The 13,799-nt window shown below is 43.2% G+C and overlaps 1 protein-coding gene across 6 annotated transcripts in view; it reads right to left on the bottom strand.

The window, feature by feature from the left end:
- Nucleotides 1-71: 71 nt before the first annotated feature.
- The window catches only part of col28a1b (collagen, type XXVIII, alpha 1b), a 23,238-nt gene continuing 9,510 nt past the window's right edge, over nucleotides 72-13,799 (bottom strand). For 3 of the 6 annotated variants that reach the window (XM_054781719.1, XM_054781722.1, XM_054781721.1), the window contains exons 7-32: nucleotides 13,517-13,777; nucleotides 13,393-13,437; nucleotides 9,690-9,743; nucleotides 9,102-9,170; nucleotides 8,931-8,999; nucleotides 6,849-6,917; nucleotides 4,953-5,021; nucleotides 4,789-4,857; nucleotides 4,597-4,665; nucleotides 4,236-4,304; nucleotides 4,082-4,153; nucleotides 3,930-3,998; nucleotides 3,770-3,841; nucleotides 3,578-3,646; nucleotides 3,437-3,505; nucleotides 3,296-3,364; nucleotides 3,162-3,230; nucleotides 3,027-3,095; nucleotides 2,870-2,938; nucleotides 2,724-2,792; nucleotides 2,543-2,623; nucleotides 2,293-2,328; nucleotides 2,146-2,182; nucleotides 1,520-2,074; nucleotides 801-1,094; nucleotides 72-724 (exon numbers count right to left, since the gene is read on the bottom strand). In XM_054781719.1, coding sequence (XP_054637694.1) covers nucleotides 555-724; nucleotides 801-1,094; nucleotides 1,520-2,074; nucleotides 2,146-2,182; nucleotides 2,293-2,328; nucleotides 2,543-2,623; nucleotides 2,724-2,792; nucleotides 2,870-2,938; nucleotides 3,027-3,095; nucleotides 3,162-3,230; nucleotides 3,296-3,364; nucleotides 3,437-3,505; nucleotides 3,578-3,646; nucleotides 3,770-3,841; nucleotides 3,930-3,998; nucleotides 4,082-4,153; nucleotides 4,236-4,304; nucleotides 4,597-4,665; nucleotides 4,789-4,857; nucleotides 4,953-5,021; nucleotides 6,849-6,917; nucleotides 8,931-8,999; nucleotides 9,102-9,170; nucleotides 9,690-9,743; nucleotides 13,393-13,437; nucleotides 13,517-13,777 — 2,712 coding nt within the window. In that variant the 3' untranslated portion in view covers nucleotides 72-554. The remainder of the gene's footprint in view (nucleotides 725-800; nucleotides 1,095-1,519; nucleotides 2,075-2,145; nucleotides 2,183-2,292; nucleotides 2,329-2,542; nucleotides 2,624-2,723; nucleotides 2,793-2,869; nucleotides 2,939-3,026; nucleotides 3,096-3,161; nucleotides 3,231-3,295; nucleotides 3,365-3,436; nucleotides 3,506-3,577; nucleotides 3,647-3,769; nucleotides 3,842-3,929; nucleotides 3,999-4,081; nucleotides 4,154-4,235; nucleotides 4,305-4,596; nucleotides 4,666-4,788; nucleotides 4,858-4,952; nucleotides 5,022-6,848; nucleotides 6,918-8,930; nucleotides 9,000-9,101; nucleotides 9,171-9,689; nucleotides 9,744-13,392; nucleotides 13,438-13,516; nucleotides 13,778-13,799) is intronic. The other 3 variants (XM_054781723.1, XM_054781724.1, XM_054781720.1) reach the window with 3 other exon arrangements.

The raw sequence follows: 13,799 nt of genomic DNA, 5'->3' as shown, positions 1-13,799 counted from the left end.
GATTTTTTTAAATTTTTTTATTTGAGTCCTTTTAAATAAGCAAACTCAATGTGACAGCAATGATTCAAAAATAGCTTTATTCTTTAATGACATTACACTGTATTTAAAGTAAGATTTTGTGGTCCATGTGGCGCTTTTCCACCTCCAAGGCAGTCAAAGCGCTTTGACACTGCTAGCACATTTACCTACTGGTGACGCAGCATCAGGAGCAAGTGGGGGTTCAGTATCTTGCCCAAGGACGCTTCGACACAATCACAGGAGCCACAACCTTCAGGTTGGGAGACGACTACTCTCTACTCGACCACCTGAGCCGCGCCACCCCCCATTTTAACAAATATAAAGTAAAAAAAAAAAGAAGAGTACAACATGATTGGCTTTACGGAATAGTTAGTGGTTTTATAAAAAAAACACTGTTCAAGTAAGTAGATCACAAAAAAAGTTTTTAGTGTCCTTCAAAGAGCTTAATAAACATTTATTCACATTAAAGTCATGTTTGGTTAAAGAGGCATGTTGGTACGTACATTACCATGAACGTCATGATGTTTATAGTTATTTTAGACACGCACGCAAGCTTCTTTACAGCTCCTCTCGCTGTCAAAGTGGTTGGCGTTACCCTGGCAGCCTCCATACCAGAACTGAGCGCAGGAGTTGGCCCTGGCGTCGTAGTACCACCTCACCACATAGTCCCGGCACGGCCCTGGATCCAGGATCTGACTGCAGCGCTCTGTCGTGGAGGTAGGACGTTTTTTTTCAATACCCTAAATAATTCAAGCTTCAAGCTTCCATTTTGTCAAACTCACGTGAGGATGCAGAGGTCATGGGTGGACGGGACCCCCGTGGTGCCTTCGTAGTGGGGGCCATCGGCCCGTTGACTCCAGCCATGACGGTGTGCTTCGTCTCGATGGTCGTCTGCGGTCTGAAAGGTTCTCTGTCAAAGAACGGCAGTCTTTGGGTTTCTGACGAAGTTCTGTTGTCTATTTTTGGTCTCTGTGGAGCAGCGGGTTCCCTCGTGGGTGGAGGCTGAGGTGGACCGGGCTGGAGCGAGACACTCTGACCATCTTCGCAGATGCGACTCAAGAGTTTCTTCTCGAGGGCTGAAATGATTAATCACTGTCAACAAATGAGGGTAAGGAAAAAATAACATTTACCTGTGTCCATTTATTGGCACACTATCCACCTATCCAGATGCTTCTGTTATATTTCTGATGCTAACTTTGATGCAATTCAAAATGGCTGACAGCTACGTGTGCTGCTAGCTAGGTGGGCTAACCTACAATAGAACAAACAGACAGCTGTAAGCTAGCCTTTTAGCTTACCACCATCTAGTGAGTGCTAACTAAACTCACTTTTGTGGACGTCAAAAGTATTTCTGTCACTTATTTCCATAAAACTAATGGTGGTTGTCTCCGAAGTTTTCAGAATCTGTTGATGTATTTTTAACCTTTTCAAGCTTCGGTGTTCATATTACTTGCTGTTCTAGCCAGTGTGTTTTTGCGTCATGAGCTCTGGGCATTGTCACCTGGCAGGGTTTTAAAGTCGTCAATGAGGTATACGTGGTCGCTGTCCGGTTCTGAAGCCATGAGGTCCAGTTCCTTCCTGAACTCCACAAACAGCGGGTCGCTGGTGTTGACCACCCCGATCACAAACATCTCGATGTTGCTTCCCCGGGCTTCCCTCACAGCGCTCTCCAAACCGACCGAGTCCCTCTTGTCGGCCTGGCCATCCGTGATGACGATGGCCACCTTCCTTACCCCGGCCCTGGCCGCTCGGAAAACCTGATTGGCCCGCTGGATGGCGCTGCCCGTAAAGGTGCCCTCGCCCAGGTAGGTCATGGAGCGTACCGCCGACTTGACCCCGTCCAGGGATGCCTCCTGGCTGAGACTGACCACCACCATGTTGATGTGGCTGTAGAGGACCACGCCCACCCGCGTGGTGTCCTTGGCCACAGATGCCCGGTCGACGAGGGCGCTCACAAAGTCCTTGATGACATTGAAGTTGTCTGGGCCCACGCTCTCTGAGCTGTCGATCACAAAGACCAGCTCCAAGGGGCTTTGCCGGCACGTCACCCCGCAATCTGAGACATCAGATAGAGACCAAGACTTCACCGTGCGACAAAAGTAGAAAGTACCTCTGTTACCGACTTACTGCATATCGATCTCACGATTTGGATGATTTCTTCCCTCTGCGAAAGACAGCAAAAATCAAGGTTCTCAGGACTGAGTTGCAGAGCTCAGTATTCAAGAAGTATTAATCAAGTTGAGCTGACTTTAGTTTGAGCATCATTTGACTTACTGTAAGTCCAGGTTCACCTTTTTGTCCCACTCGTCCCTGCAGTTCAAAAGAGAAACAGACCATCTGAGTATGCGTTCATTCACAGTAGATATTCCTGGTAATGCTTCACAAGCATCATGAAAGGGTTTAGTCCTCCCAGGATGTAGTGACATAGTATATCCCAGTCCTCCGGTTCCTAGAGTCAAACCTGTCTACTTCCATCTCCATCAATCAATCAATCCATTCATAAGTTGTCAACAAAATCCAGTACCGACGGTCCGGTGGATCCAGGTTCTCCTGCAGACCCACTGTCTCCCTTTTTCCCTCTCTCACCAGTGAAGCCTCGGTCCCCCTGCAACAACAACGTAGCCCATCAGATATTATAATAATCAGATATTCTTAGGTATGTCTCAAGGACTTTGGTGGAGGGTGTATCAGCAGGATAGTGGTACCTTGTCTCCCTGAAGTCCTATTCCAGGAGGACCTCTTGGGCCAGGAATCCCCTGAAATCCAGGCTCTCCCTGTAGAGAAAGTAAAAAAACCCTGGGATCTGTACTCTCGCAAAGTGGAACCTGCAGGTTTCAGGTGGAAGCTATACCTTTTGTCCTTGGATACCCTCTCCCGCGGGGCCCTGTGGACCAGGAGGGCCTATCACGCCAGTGGAACCCTGCAGGGAAAAGCCTAAGGCGTGTCTCTCAAAAGGAATATCAATCTTTAAGGCTTCAATGTATGATAATCACAATTCATATGTCAACCTTTGGCCCGAGGAGGCCTATTCCTGGCGGCCCTGCAGGCCCAGGTGGTCCGGGCAGGCCTCTGTCTCCCTGGACAAAAGAAGCGGTTAAATAATTCATCTTTCATTATGCTCCATTCATCAATCTTTTCTACACCTTTGGTCCTGGTAAGCCGACTCCATCTGGTCCAGGCTCACCCGTCAAACCAGGAGGTCCTGGAAGCCCCTGAGGCAAAGAGTTTGGAATGATGACAAGGACGTGGGCTGGACACATTCTACATTGATACTCACTGGAGGACCTGGAATGCCTTCTCCTTTACCTCCCGATAACCCTGCAGGCCCTGGAAACCCTCTGTCACCCTTTAAAAACAGACCACATTGTCAGAACTTTGTCATGGTATATCATTGAAAGTCATCATGCCTTGAATGTACCTTGGGTCCAATTATTCCCCGACCGGGTTCACCTACTGCTCCAGCAGGACCTTGTGGACCTGGATCTCCCTGGAGGAACAACAAGAATGGATGATCGGATTAAATAAACAGGATTGTATTTTGGGCGTCGCATGGTCTTACCTTGGCACCGGGAATACCCCTCCCTGGTTGTCCTGGTGCGCCCGGTGGCCCGATAAATCCAGGATCCCCCTAAAGACATAACACTCATTGTGCTGTGTCCCAGAACACTGGACGGTCAAAGTTTCTTTTTACAACGTCGAGGCGGGTTGATGTACTGCAACCCCACCAAGGTGTAAAACAATGAATCCTAACCTTTGGTCCCACTGGCCCCACAGGACCAACAGCACCTGGCAGACCTCTGGTCCCTCTGTCCCCTCTGTCCCCCTGACAAAAGACCATGACAACGCTGCTCATGCTATTACAAGCCATGATAATAGCAAATCTTGTGTATTACAAATATGAACATCTTCACCTTCGCTCCAGGGGCGCCTTTACCAGGACTGCCATCTGGTCCCCTGGGTCCTGGCAATCCAATGTCACCCTGACATTGACAAATGGAACTAAACAATCAAAGTAACCTGAAAGATGTCCTAAATATGTACTAAATACAGTGAACCTTGATACCTTTTGCCCTGGTACCCCGTCCTCTCCTGGCTGACCAGGAATGCCTGGTAGGCCCTCGGCTCCCATGTCCCCCTGAGAACATCACAATGAGATATCAAAGTTTTTTTGTAATATTTACCCATTGGGGTTGCAGGAATTTTTTGTGCATACTTACTTTTGGTCCTTGCGCTCCCACACCTCTCTCGCCAGGGGGGCCTGGTACTCCTAAGAATCCCTGATTTCCCTAAATGTCACACAAGCACAAAATCTGACTGTTGTTTTTATTGCTGCTGGTGTTTTCACCATTAAACACATATTGATTTGTGTGATTTACTCTTTCATTGAAATTGAAATGAACATTAAGACACCCCCACCTTGCTGAGATTATAAATAACCGACCGTTTGATTGACAGGACACACTTATTTAATCTCATTTCCACGCAATCAAAGTGCTAAACAGCTGAACGTCCATCACGATTAGCAGCTTCGTTTGGATTTCATCAGACGTTTAATGGGAGTCTACTTCCGTTCTGTACCTTAGGTCCTGGTATTCCCACACCTGGAGCTCCTCTGGGGCCCGTTGGTCCTGCAGGGCCTTGGTCACCCTGAAGGAAAAAAGTGCAGGTAAGAGACCCTGGTAGCTTTGGGTATTTATTCTTGTGGTCGCTCTTTCTCAGAGCTAATCCAGTTGGTGATACAATAGATTTTTTTTAAAAAGATATTTGTACCTTTTCTCCTTGGAATCCGACACCTGGAGAACCAACTGGACCAGGCTGTCCAGGTGGACCAAGGCTGCCCTGAAAAAAAATGCTTGTCAAATATGCAGTATTCTGGCCTTTTGGTGAAGTATAGGAGACCTCGACAATAAACATGTGACAATAGGTTTATTTACCTTGTCACCTTTGAACCCGATACCAGGTAGCCCACGATTCCCCCGGGGTCCTTCAAATCCTCGATCACCCTAACATGTAAAAATGTGTAAATATGAACTATATGTGAACTTCTACTAATAGTAATGCCGTCGTCCCGCCTAATATTGCGGTTCCATCATCACGCCCTCGCTATATGGCGGTTTTCCATGAGCTTTTCATGAAGTCAGCCATGGCACGTCCAACATGATAGAGTGGAAAAAAGTTCTCCTCCCACTCTGTGTGGAAGCGGTAAGTTTTTGGCTTCTTAAGTTGCTAACAAATACATGTAAATTTGAGGCTAACTGGTTAGCTCGCCAGCTTGCTAGCTCGTGACCGTCTCGAGTTTCTGCAGCATAAGAGTTGAGTTGATGTGTTGTAAACAATGAATGATAGGAGTGTAAATGTGAATATAGGGGTGTTATTTCATGTTCCCAGGGCTCTAATAATGTGAAAAAAAACATTTTTAGAAAGTCATAAACAAGTTTTCTGTGCTCAGGCCATTAAAATATTCAATGTATTAACATTGAATGCTATATCACAGAAAGTCATTTATTGCGGTTAGGTCTGGAACCACCATAAACGAGGGACGACTGTATTCACCGTAGTTTGTAGCCTTACAAAAATACAGTGGACCCTGAGATTGTACAAATAGTACGGTAACAGCGGTTAACTTCTTTTTACACTTGTATGACAATTAAGAATGGTAAAAAATGGAATGAGCGAGGCACATTTGCGAGATCCTCACTTGCATTACTTTGTCCTCGTTATTAAAGTTAAGAGTGTTTTATTGTTTTTACCTTTACTATTGCCAGCAGTTAACTTCTTCTAAGACAATTAAGAATGTTCAAAAAAGATGGTGAGGCGCACCTTTGTAGTGCTTCGTCCCGAGACTGTTTTTTTGTTTATACCTTTTACGATTCACAGTGGTTAACTTCTGCATTTATGCGGCTAATTTGTGCTCACGTTCCAATCTCGCCACATCTTGTATGCTTCAGAACGGCCATTTTGCGCTTCATGCACACACCCGCATCATGGAAAACAGACAAAGAAATGCATATGATGCAACTTTCAAGGTAAAAGCGATTGATCTGGCAACTTTTGCGTCAGTCTGCCAATGGATCTTGACGGCGTGGAGTTGTGACCCAAAATCCACTCTCTCTAAATTGTTTGGAAAACCTGCGTGATGAAGAGGAGTACAGTACAAGCTGAAGGGCGTATTTGCCTCCAGGCGAGAGCGACAGTGAAAGAGAGCGAGACTTCCGATGCGTGACGAAGGAATTCTGAGGCTGTTCAATTCCGACACTGAAAAAGCCGCAGGAGGACGATGACAGCAGTGGATGACTTTTCTGGTAGGCTGCTGTTTAACTAGCTGTGTCACACGCACGCTTTGAATTGTTATCAAAATTAAGACTGTTTTATTGTGTTTACCTTTCACTATTACCACCAGTTAACTTCTTTTTACACTTGTAAGACAACGAGGAATGTTAACAACAGGCACATTTTGCGAGAACCACATTACTTTGTCCTGGTCGTTTGTTTTTACCCTTTACCATTGCCAGCGGTTGACTTCTTTTTACACTTGTATGACAGTTAATATTGTTAGAATTCCACTTAAAACATTGCCTGTACTTCTATGATAGCTATAACTAGAACCGATTCCGTTGGACCTTAGAGGTTCTCTTGCGTTTATTTTCATAATTTCCACCTTAAAAGTGCGATGAAATGAGAGATTATTAAAGATAGACCAGACTATTCCCCCACCTCTAAAACAAAAAAAAATCTGTCATGAAATTGATTCAGTGTCGTACATGTTGCCAAATCACAACAAAAGTTACGTTGAATAAGACAGTTGAATGTTTGCAGACCGACCCACCCACCTTTGGCCCTGCAGGACCCTCTCCAGGGGTTCCAGGGTTTCCTCGTGGTCCAGGTGGTCCAAGAGGGCCCTGAAACAGGCAGCCGGCGTTGAATCAAGCATGTACAGTAAGTGAGTAAACATCGACATGTTCTAGTGAATGTCCCCTGCGGGCCACGCAGCAACGGGATGCCTTCATGGAAACTGGAGCCCATTAATCTTCGTTTCCTGTGATTGCGTAACAAGGTGTCATATTGTCTTTTACAACTTGGCGTTGTAAACACAGCAGATGCTCTTTCTATTTTAGACGGTTAAATGTGTTTACCTGACACAGTGTGCAGCACAGCAGTGTACCTTGTATTGTACGTGCTGTGCAGATGCATTACTGCGCTGTTATTAGTATATTTTTAGGAAACGCCTTCTTAAAATATTTTTTGGATTGTTTTTTAACCATTAAAAAAACCCTTCAAAATTTGGGGCTAACATGCATTTCCATACCGTACGTGTTCGTTCTTATTACGCATGCTTTGTGGTTCAAATAGCTCTGTAGTCCTTTCATCAAGTGAAAAACTACAACCAGGCAGCGGAAGCATGTGATTGCACCCAGCCAATCACACAGGAAATGATGAAATCAATCGTCAAGTTTGTATAATCGGCCATGACGCATGTGCATGTAATCTGTGGGAGACGAACAGTGAAAGCACCCGCTGCTCCTTGAGAAGACCAATGTGTGCTTTCATGTTAGACTCTCCAAAAGTGTCCAATAAGGCTTGTTTGAATCTAGAGGGGTCTGAATACTCGCTAAAAATAGCGGCAAAGTGGCTAAGTTGGCAAGACTGATCCCTCCTTCTTATTCTCTGGCAGACTGGTGCGCATGGAGGTGGAAGGACAAGCGACATTCAGTCCCAGTATAATGTGTTTGTGAGCAAGGGCCAAATCTACACTCTTGATCAAAATTTTTAAAACCAAAATGCAAAGAAAAAAAAATGGGAGTGAAACAATTTTTTTTGAGTAAGCAACTTATTGCAGACAAGCATTAAAGTGAAATAGGCTGTTCCTCAGCTGACCTCAAGTTCAAGATCCTGGCAAAATGTGGATTGCATGTCATTTTCTGTCACACTGTCATGATTTCTTGATGGCAAAGGCAAAAACGCTTTCTCTCTTTGAACACGGTTGGATTGTTGAGCTGCATGACAGTTCATGCACTCCTGATTTCAGCCGCCATCACACCTCTGAGCCGCAACCCATCACTGCAGGAGCCTCACCTCAGCTGCCCTCTCCAGAGGCTCCCAAAAGTGACACCTTTGTCCATCCAAGAGAAGGATGTAAACCACCTGTTCAAGAAGCAGAAGCCCCCGCAAGGCTAGCAGGCCGGACTCTTATCTCTCCATCGACGCGGAGGCATTGTGTTGATCAGCCCTCACCGGTGTCGACAGGCATTTTTTTCATTTTTCCTTCAGTGGAACAATGGAGCTCCAGGTTGTGCAGGGGTGTCAAACGGCAGGTGGCTATATGGAGATGTTTCAGGGGGCATCCCTCGTCTGTGTGGTTTTCAACAGGCCAACGCTGCAGTTCACACTGCCCGCCTGACAAAATACTCCTTCCAGAGGAATAACCTCACGATTTTGGGGTTGGACGGCAAGGGAAGTTTACAAAAATGGGCATCAGTTCCAGACAGAGGATGCCCTCCATGAAGCAGCATGCCTACTGGCCTCCTGGAAACACTGGCATCAAGCATGCTCAGACCTATTTTTAGGTGATTAAGAAAAATGGTGCAGCTACTAATTACTCAGTCCTTTTTTCAACATTAGATTTCTTTTTCATTTTGAAGTTCTTAAACTTTGGATCAGCTGATGAACAGCCCATTCCACTTGAATGCTTGTTTGGAATAAATTACTTGTACTTGCTTAAATGATTTTGTCTTTTTGCATGTTGAAGCTCTACTTAGAACCTCCTTAAAGGTCCGGCAGTGCAAAACAATTTTTCAACTGGTTTTAAAATTGTGATCAGGAGTGTATTTAAATCCATGGCGGGCCAATGCATGGGAAACACCATTGTGATCATACAAAAACATATTTCAGAAATAGATTGTGGAAGTACTCACTGGTAGTCCTGGTTCTCCAGTGCCAAGTGGACCTGTTGGACCCGGCCTTCCCTGGATGCCCTTTTCACCCTGAAGGCATCACACATCACTTTAGTGCACTACACATCCAAATATCTTGGCTATTCAAGCCACTGACATATTTGTTTTTTTATTAATAAAGGTAGACATCACCTTGGCTCCTGGAAAGCCAATACCAAAGTTTCCCGGTGGTCCCGGGTCACCACCAGGCCCTCGGTCGCCCTGCAACAGGACAACGTTCACGTACAGTAAGTATCAATGTCTAGATGTTTCTCCAATGTATAGTATTAACACAGCGTTGAAGTACATCAAGGTATGCAGCTCTATTTGTCATCATGCAGCCTTTAAAATGTCCAAATAGTTCATAGCTGCAATCATTTTGTGGCATTTTGGCACTAAAGAAGAGAGCTTTGTCCTCCCTCCTCTGAATGAATGCGTAATATTTTCCCATGTGCTGTAAATCAACCATATTCGCCGGCGATAAAGACATCTTTGTCAAAAAGCTGTGGGTCAGCTCAACGCTCGGCAGAAGCTTCATGGCCGTGGGCTTCCCCCCTGAGGGTCCTTTACTGTATGTGCGTCATTGTGTATGAAGTCTACGTCTAGCAGCAAAGGCCATGGCGGCGTCCTTTCTGGGAAAATAACCTACAAACCCTCCATAAATTGGCAACAATGATGCTGTTTATCCCCACACAAGACTTTTGGATTTTGAAGCCTCATTATGGTCCTCGTCAAAGTTACTTTTTGCCCAGGTGGTCCCTCACGGCCAACGTCACCGGGTGGTCCAAGCTCTCCCTGCAAAATACATGAAATAGCTTACGTAATTCAGTATAGAAAGTAGCTTTCATGTATTAGCATGAAATGTGGGCTGCATTGTTGTGGGTCGTTTCCTAACACAAACCGTTTCCGCTGAGGGCTGCTTGTAGAGAAACGGAAGAAACCAACATCAACCCGGTGTGGGTCAAGATACGCTGCTGTTGGAGTTTGATTCTATATTTACATTCATGCGCGTTGTTTGCTTAAAATGACTGCTTCATTCTTTTCTTACTCCGAATTTGCATTTATGTTCGGAAAAATGGCACCTACCGTATTGTTAGAAAATGACGACTTTGTGCATGTCATATTTTTAGATTTATTCTCCTGACATTGCAGCTATACTTGTCAAATAGATTTTTTACATATTTATGAGCGCGATACCATGACTTCATTCTCACAACTTGACACTTTTTCCTTGTGATATCATGACTTAAGTCACTACATTTACAACTTTTCTCTGCTAACATTACAACTTTATTCACAGAATTAAATAAAAGAAAATTGCCGTAAATTTCGGTGTATAAGCCGCACCGGTGTGTGAGCCACGCCCACGAAACTTAGAGGAAAAAAACAGATTTGTTCTTATTTGCACGAGTCCACGAGGACCAGTCAGCTCTTTATTTGACAGGAGCCTATCATGAGCTATGAAAAAACTCCCGATGAGCTTGTCAACCCAAGCGAGCTTGGAAATTGCAGGAGGTCATTACTCAGTCTGACTCGGTTTCATCTTACAACATTAAACTCGTCACACAACAACTTAACACCCAAAAGTTATACCTCAAGAAATATAGAAACATGTATCAATACGAGTTTTATATAAAAAAAACCCAACATTTTAAAATTGTCCCATAATGTATTTCGTTTGAGAAAACCGGTTCATCGGAAGAGCATAGCAAGCATAGAAAATGTCACTGCAATGCTGCTTCTGATCAGAGGAAGCCAGAGGACCCGGAGCCCAAAGCCCAGAGGGAAGCAGACGTCATTGCAGCACCCCAATGAATGCGTTGCTTAGACGCAATGCCTTGTGGGAAAGTGAGTGTTAACTTGATGTGTGATGAATGTAGTGGTCTTTGAAAGATGACACCCCGAGTCGGACTGTTATGTTGTTATACTGGTGTATATGATGGCCTCCTGTGACTTGCAATGGGTTGACTAGCTTGTTGCGAGTGCACTGATTGCCAAAGACAGGTCTATCATTTCCTCATTGCCTCGTGAGCGGCACAGTCTCTAAACAATTAGTAGTAGTGCACTTTGGGCACCCCTGTTCTAACATACAGTATGTGGCAAAAGAATGTGATAAAAAATGTCGTCTTGTAGCAGGTGGGATGAATACAAATCAGACAAGAGGTGGATTAAAGTCAACATCCAGGTCTTTCATGTACTTTCTCAGGCCTCGCTCAAAAAGCAACACGCTTTATTCCGACAACTAAGCGTCCAGGTCGCCGTGCTAATCCCGCCATACAAAGTGTGTTCCTGCAAAAGAAAAATATCCTGCAAGCCTGAATTCCCTGCTTTGGAATCAGGATTAGACGGAAGCCAATATTCACATTCCATTAGTGCAGAGGTGAACAAAGGGCAGACTCCACCAGCAGTCGTCACAGTGGACACTTTGACGGCCGTCTTTTGTATCAAAGGACGACGGGGACGTCAAATAACAATGAAAAGAGGATGGAATTGCTTCTGGATTCAAATACGACTAAACTGGATTACCACGCTTTGCTTTTGTTGGTGATAGTCCATCCAACGACTTTATTCTTCCAATCACCACATCGTTCCACTTTACGTTTAGGATTGTAGCTATGATTCTCCCATAATGCGACTTTTTACCTGTGAAATTACAAGTTTTCCTCCTAATATTTCCACTTTATTATTCTCATCATATTTTGCCTTTACCGTATTCTTAGAAGTGCTCATTATTACAATTTACTTTCACTTTGCTTCTTGTCAAATTGCAACTTTTTCTCCTAATATAATGACTTCATTCTTGTAAAAGTATGATTTTTGTCCTCGTAAAATTCCTACTTTATACTCTAAATTGTAAAATACGATATATTTATACCAAACTATATTTCTATTTCAAAAATGTAAATGACAGCTATAATCGGAAAAATACTTTTGTCGTAAGAATAAAGACTTTATTCTTGTGCTTATGATGCTAATGACTTCATTCTCCATTTATGTTAACTCTTGTAAAATGATATTTTTACTTGTAAAATGACGTACAACATTTTTTCCCGAATATTTCAACCTTATTCCCATAATATTTGCCTTTATTCTTATAAGTAGTCGTTATTCCAGTTTACTTTAATGCTCGTAAAATTGCGGCTTTTTGTAATTATGACTTTTTCCCGGAACATAATGCCTCCATTCTGAATCATTTGCAATTTTGTTCTCATAAAATTTTGACTTTACACTTGTACAATTAAAACTTACTGTAAAAATACTTATCTCGTAAGCATTTAGGCTTTATGCTGGTGCTTATGATTGTAATTGTTCACCTAATTTCATTACTTTATTCTCATAGGTTTATGTAATTATGACATTTTACTAGTAAAAGAAAAGAAAAAGGTAATATTTCAAGGTCATTCTCATATTTTGCCTTGATTCATATATTTAGTCATTATTACATATTAACTTCACGCTCATAAAATTGCGACTTTCTCTCGTAGTATGATGACTTAATTCTGTTTCTGTGAAATTCCAACTTGCAAAATCCATCCATCCATTTTCTATGCTGCTCCTCCTCATTAGGGTCGCGGGGGTATGCTGGAGCCTATCCCAGCTGACTTGGGGCGACAGGCGGGGTACACCCTGGCCTGGTGTCCAGCCAATGGCAGGGCACATATAGACAAACACTCCCATTCATACCTATGGACCATTTAGAGTCTCCAATGAAGCTAGCATGCATGTTTTTGGAATGCGGGAGGAAACCGTAATATAGTGACTTCATTCTGGTAAAATTACAACTTTATACTTGTAAGATTACAACTGTATTTTGGTAAAATAAAAATAAAAAGAATGTCTGATTGTAAAATGTAAATGAATGTAAAAAGACTGGAAAGATGAAGGCTTTATTCTTGTAATTGCGACATGATTCTCGGAGGTTAATGCTAGTAACATAACTTTTATGCTATGCTATTTATAGTCAAATGACAGCTTTCCCTCGTAATAATTTCATTTTGTTCTTGTAATTGTGACCTTATTATGATTTTGAAAATTGAATCATCCTCTAAAATTGAGGCTTTTTGTCGTAATAATATGACCTAATTGTCGTTAAATTGCGACTTTATTCATTTTAAAATTGTGACTATTTACGTGAAAAGACTAAATTAGGGCATTATTGTAATTCTGACAATATTCTGGCTATTCTGTTATTTTATGTTCAGAGCTTTTTTGTTAATATTTGTAAAATTTCTACTTTATTCTTTTATTTGCTTAAAATCGCAAACATTTTTTTGATGAAATGACGACTTTTTTCTCATAAAATTCTAATTTTATACTTTGGAAATTCAGACTTTTTCTGTACGACTTAATTATCGTGAAATCCCAACTTCTCCTGCACATAATTACAACTTGAATTCTGGTATTTGCACACTCTAGTTTCTTCACTAAAATGAGTAAAAGGTACCTGTTTTCCCTTTGGTCCTTGGAGTCCAGGAGGCCCCTCCGAACCCTAAAAGATGCCACTTGATTAATTAGGAGCGCTAATGAAGAGCTTTGAATGAAAATAATGCTGTTAATAAAAAACATACCGGGTCACCTTTACCCCCAGGAGGGCCACAATCTCCCCTCTCCCCCTGAAAGAAACATTTCAAGCTTTTAAAGTGCTTATGTTGACATGATGGAGATAAGAGCTTCTGACCTTGTTCCCCTTGTAACCCGGACGACCCTGCAAGACAGCCTTCAACAATAAGAGCCTCCTCCATCCCCACATAAACAACACAAAATAAGAGCAGGTTACATTTTACCTCTGGACCGTCACTCCCAGGTGGACCGTTCACGCCGGGCTCCCCCTTGAGTGACGACACAGACCCA

This window comes from Dunckerocampus dactyliophorus, chromosome 7 (assembly GCF_027744805.1).
Source record: "Dunckerocampus dactyliophorus isolate RoL2022-P2 chromosome 7, RoL_Ddac_1.1, whole genome shotgun sequence".
NCBI lineage: Eukaryota > Metazoa > Chordata > Actinopteri > Syngnathiformes > Syngnathidae > Dunckerocampus > Dunckerocampus dactyliophorus.
This window is presented reverse-complemented; position numbering and strand designations above follow the sequence as displayed.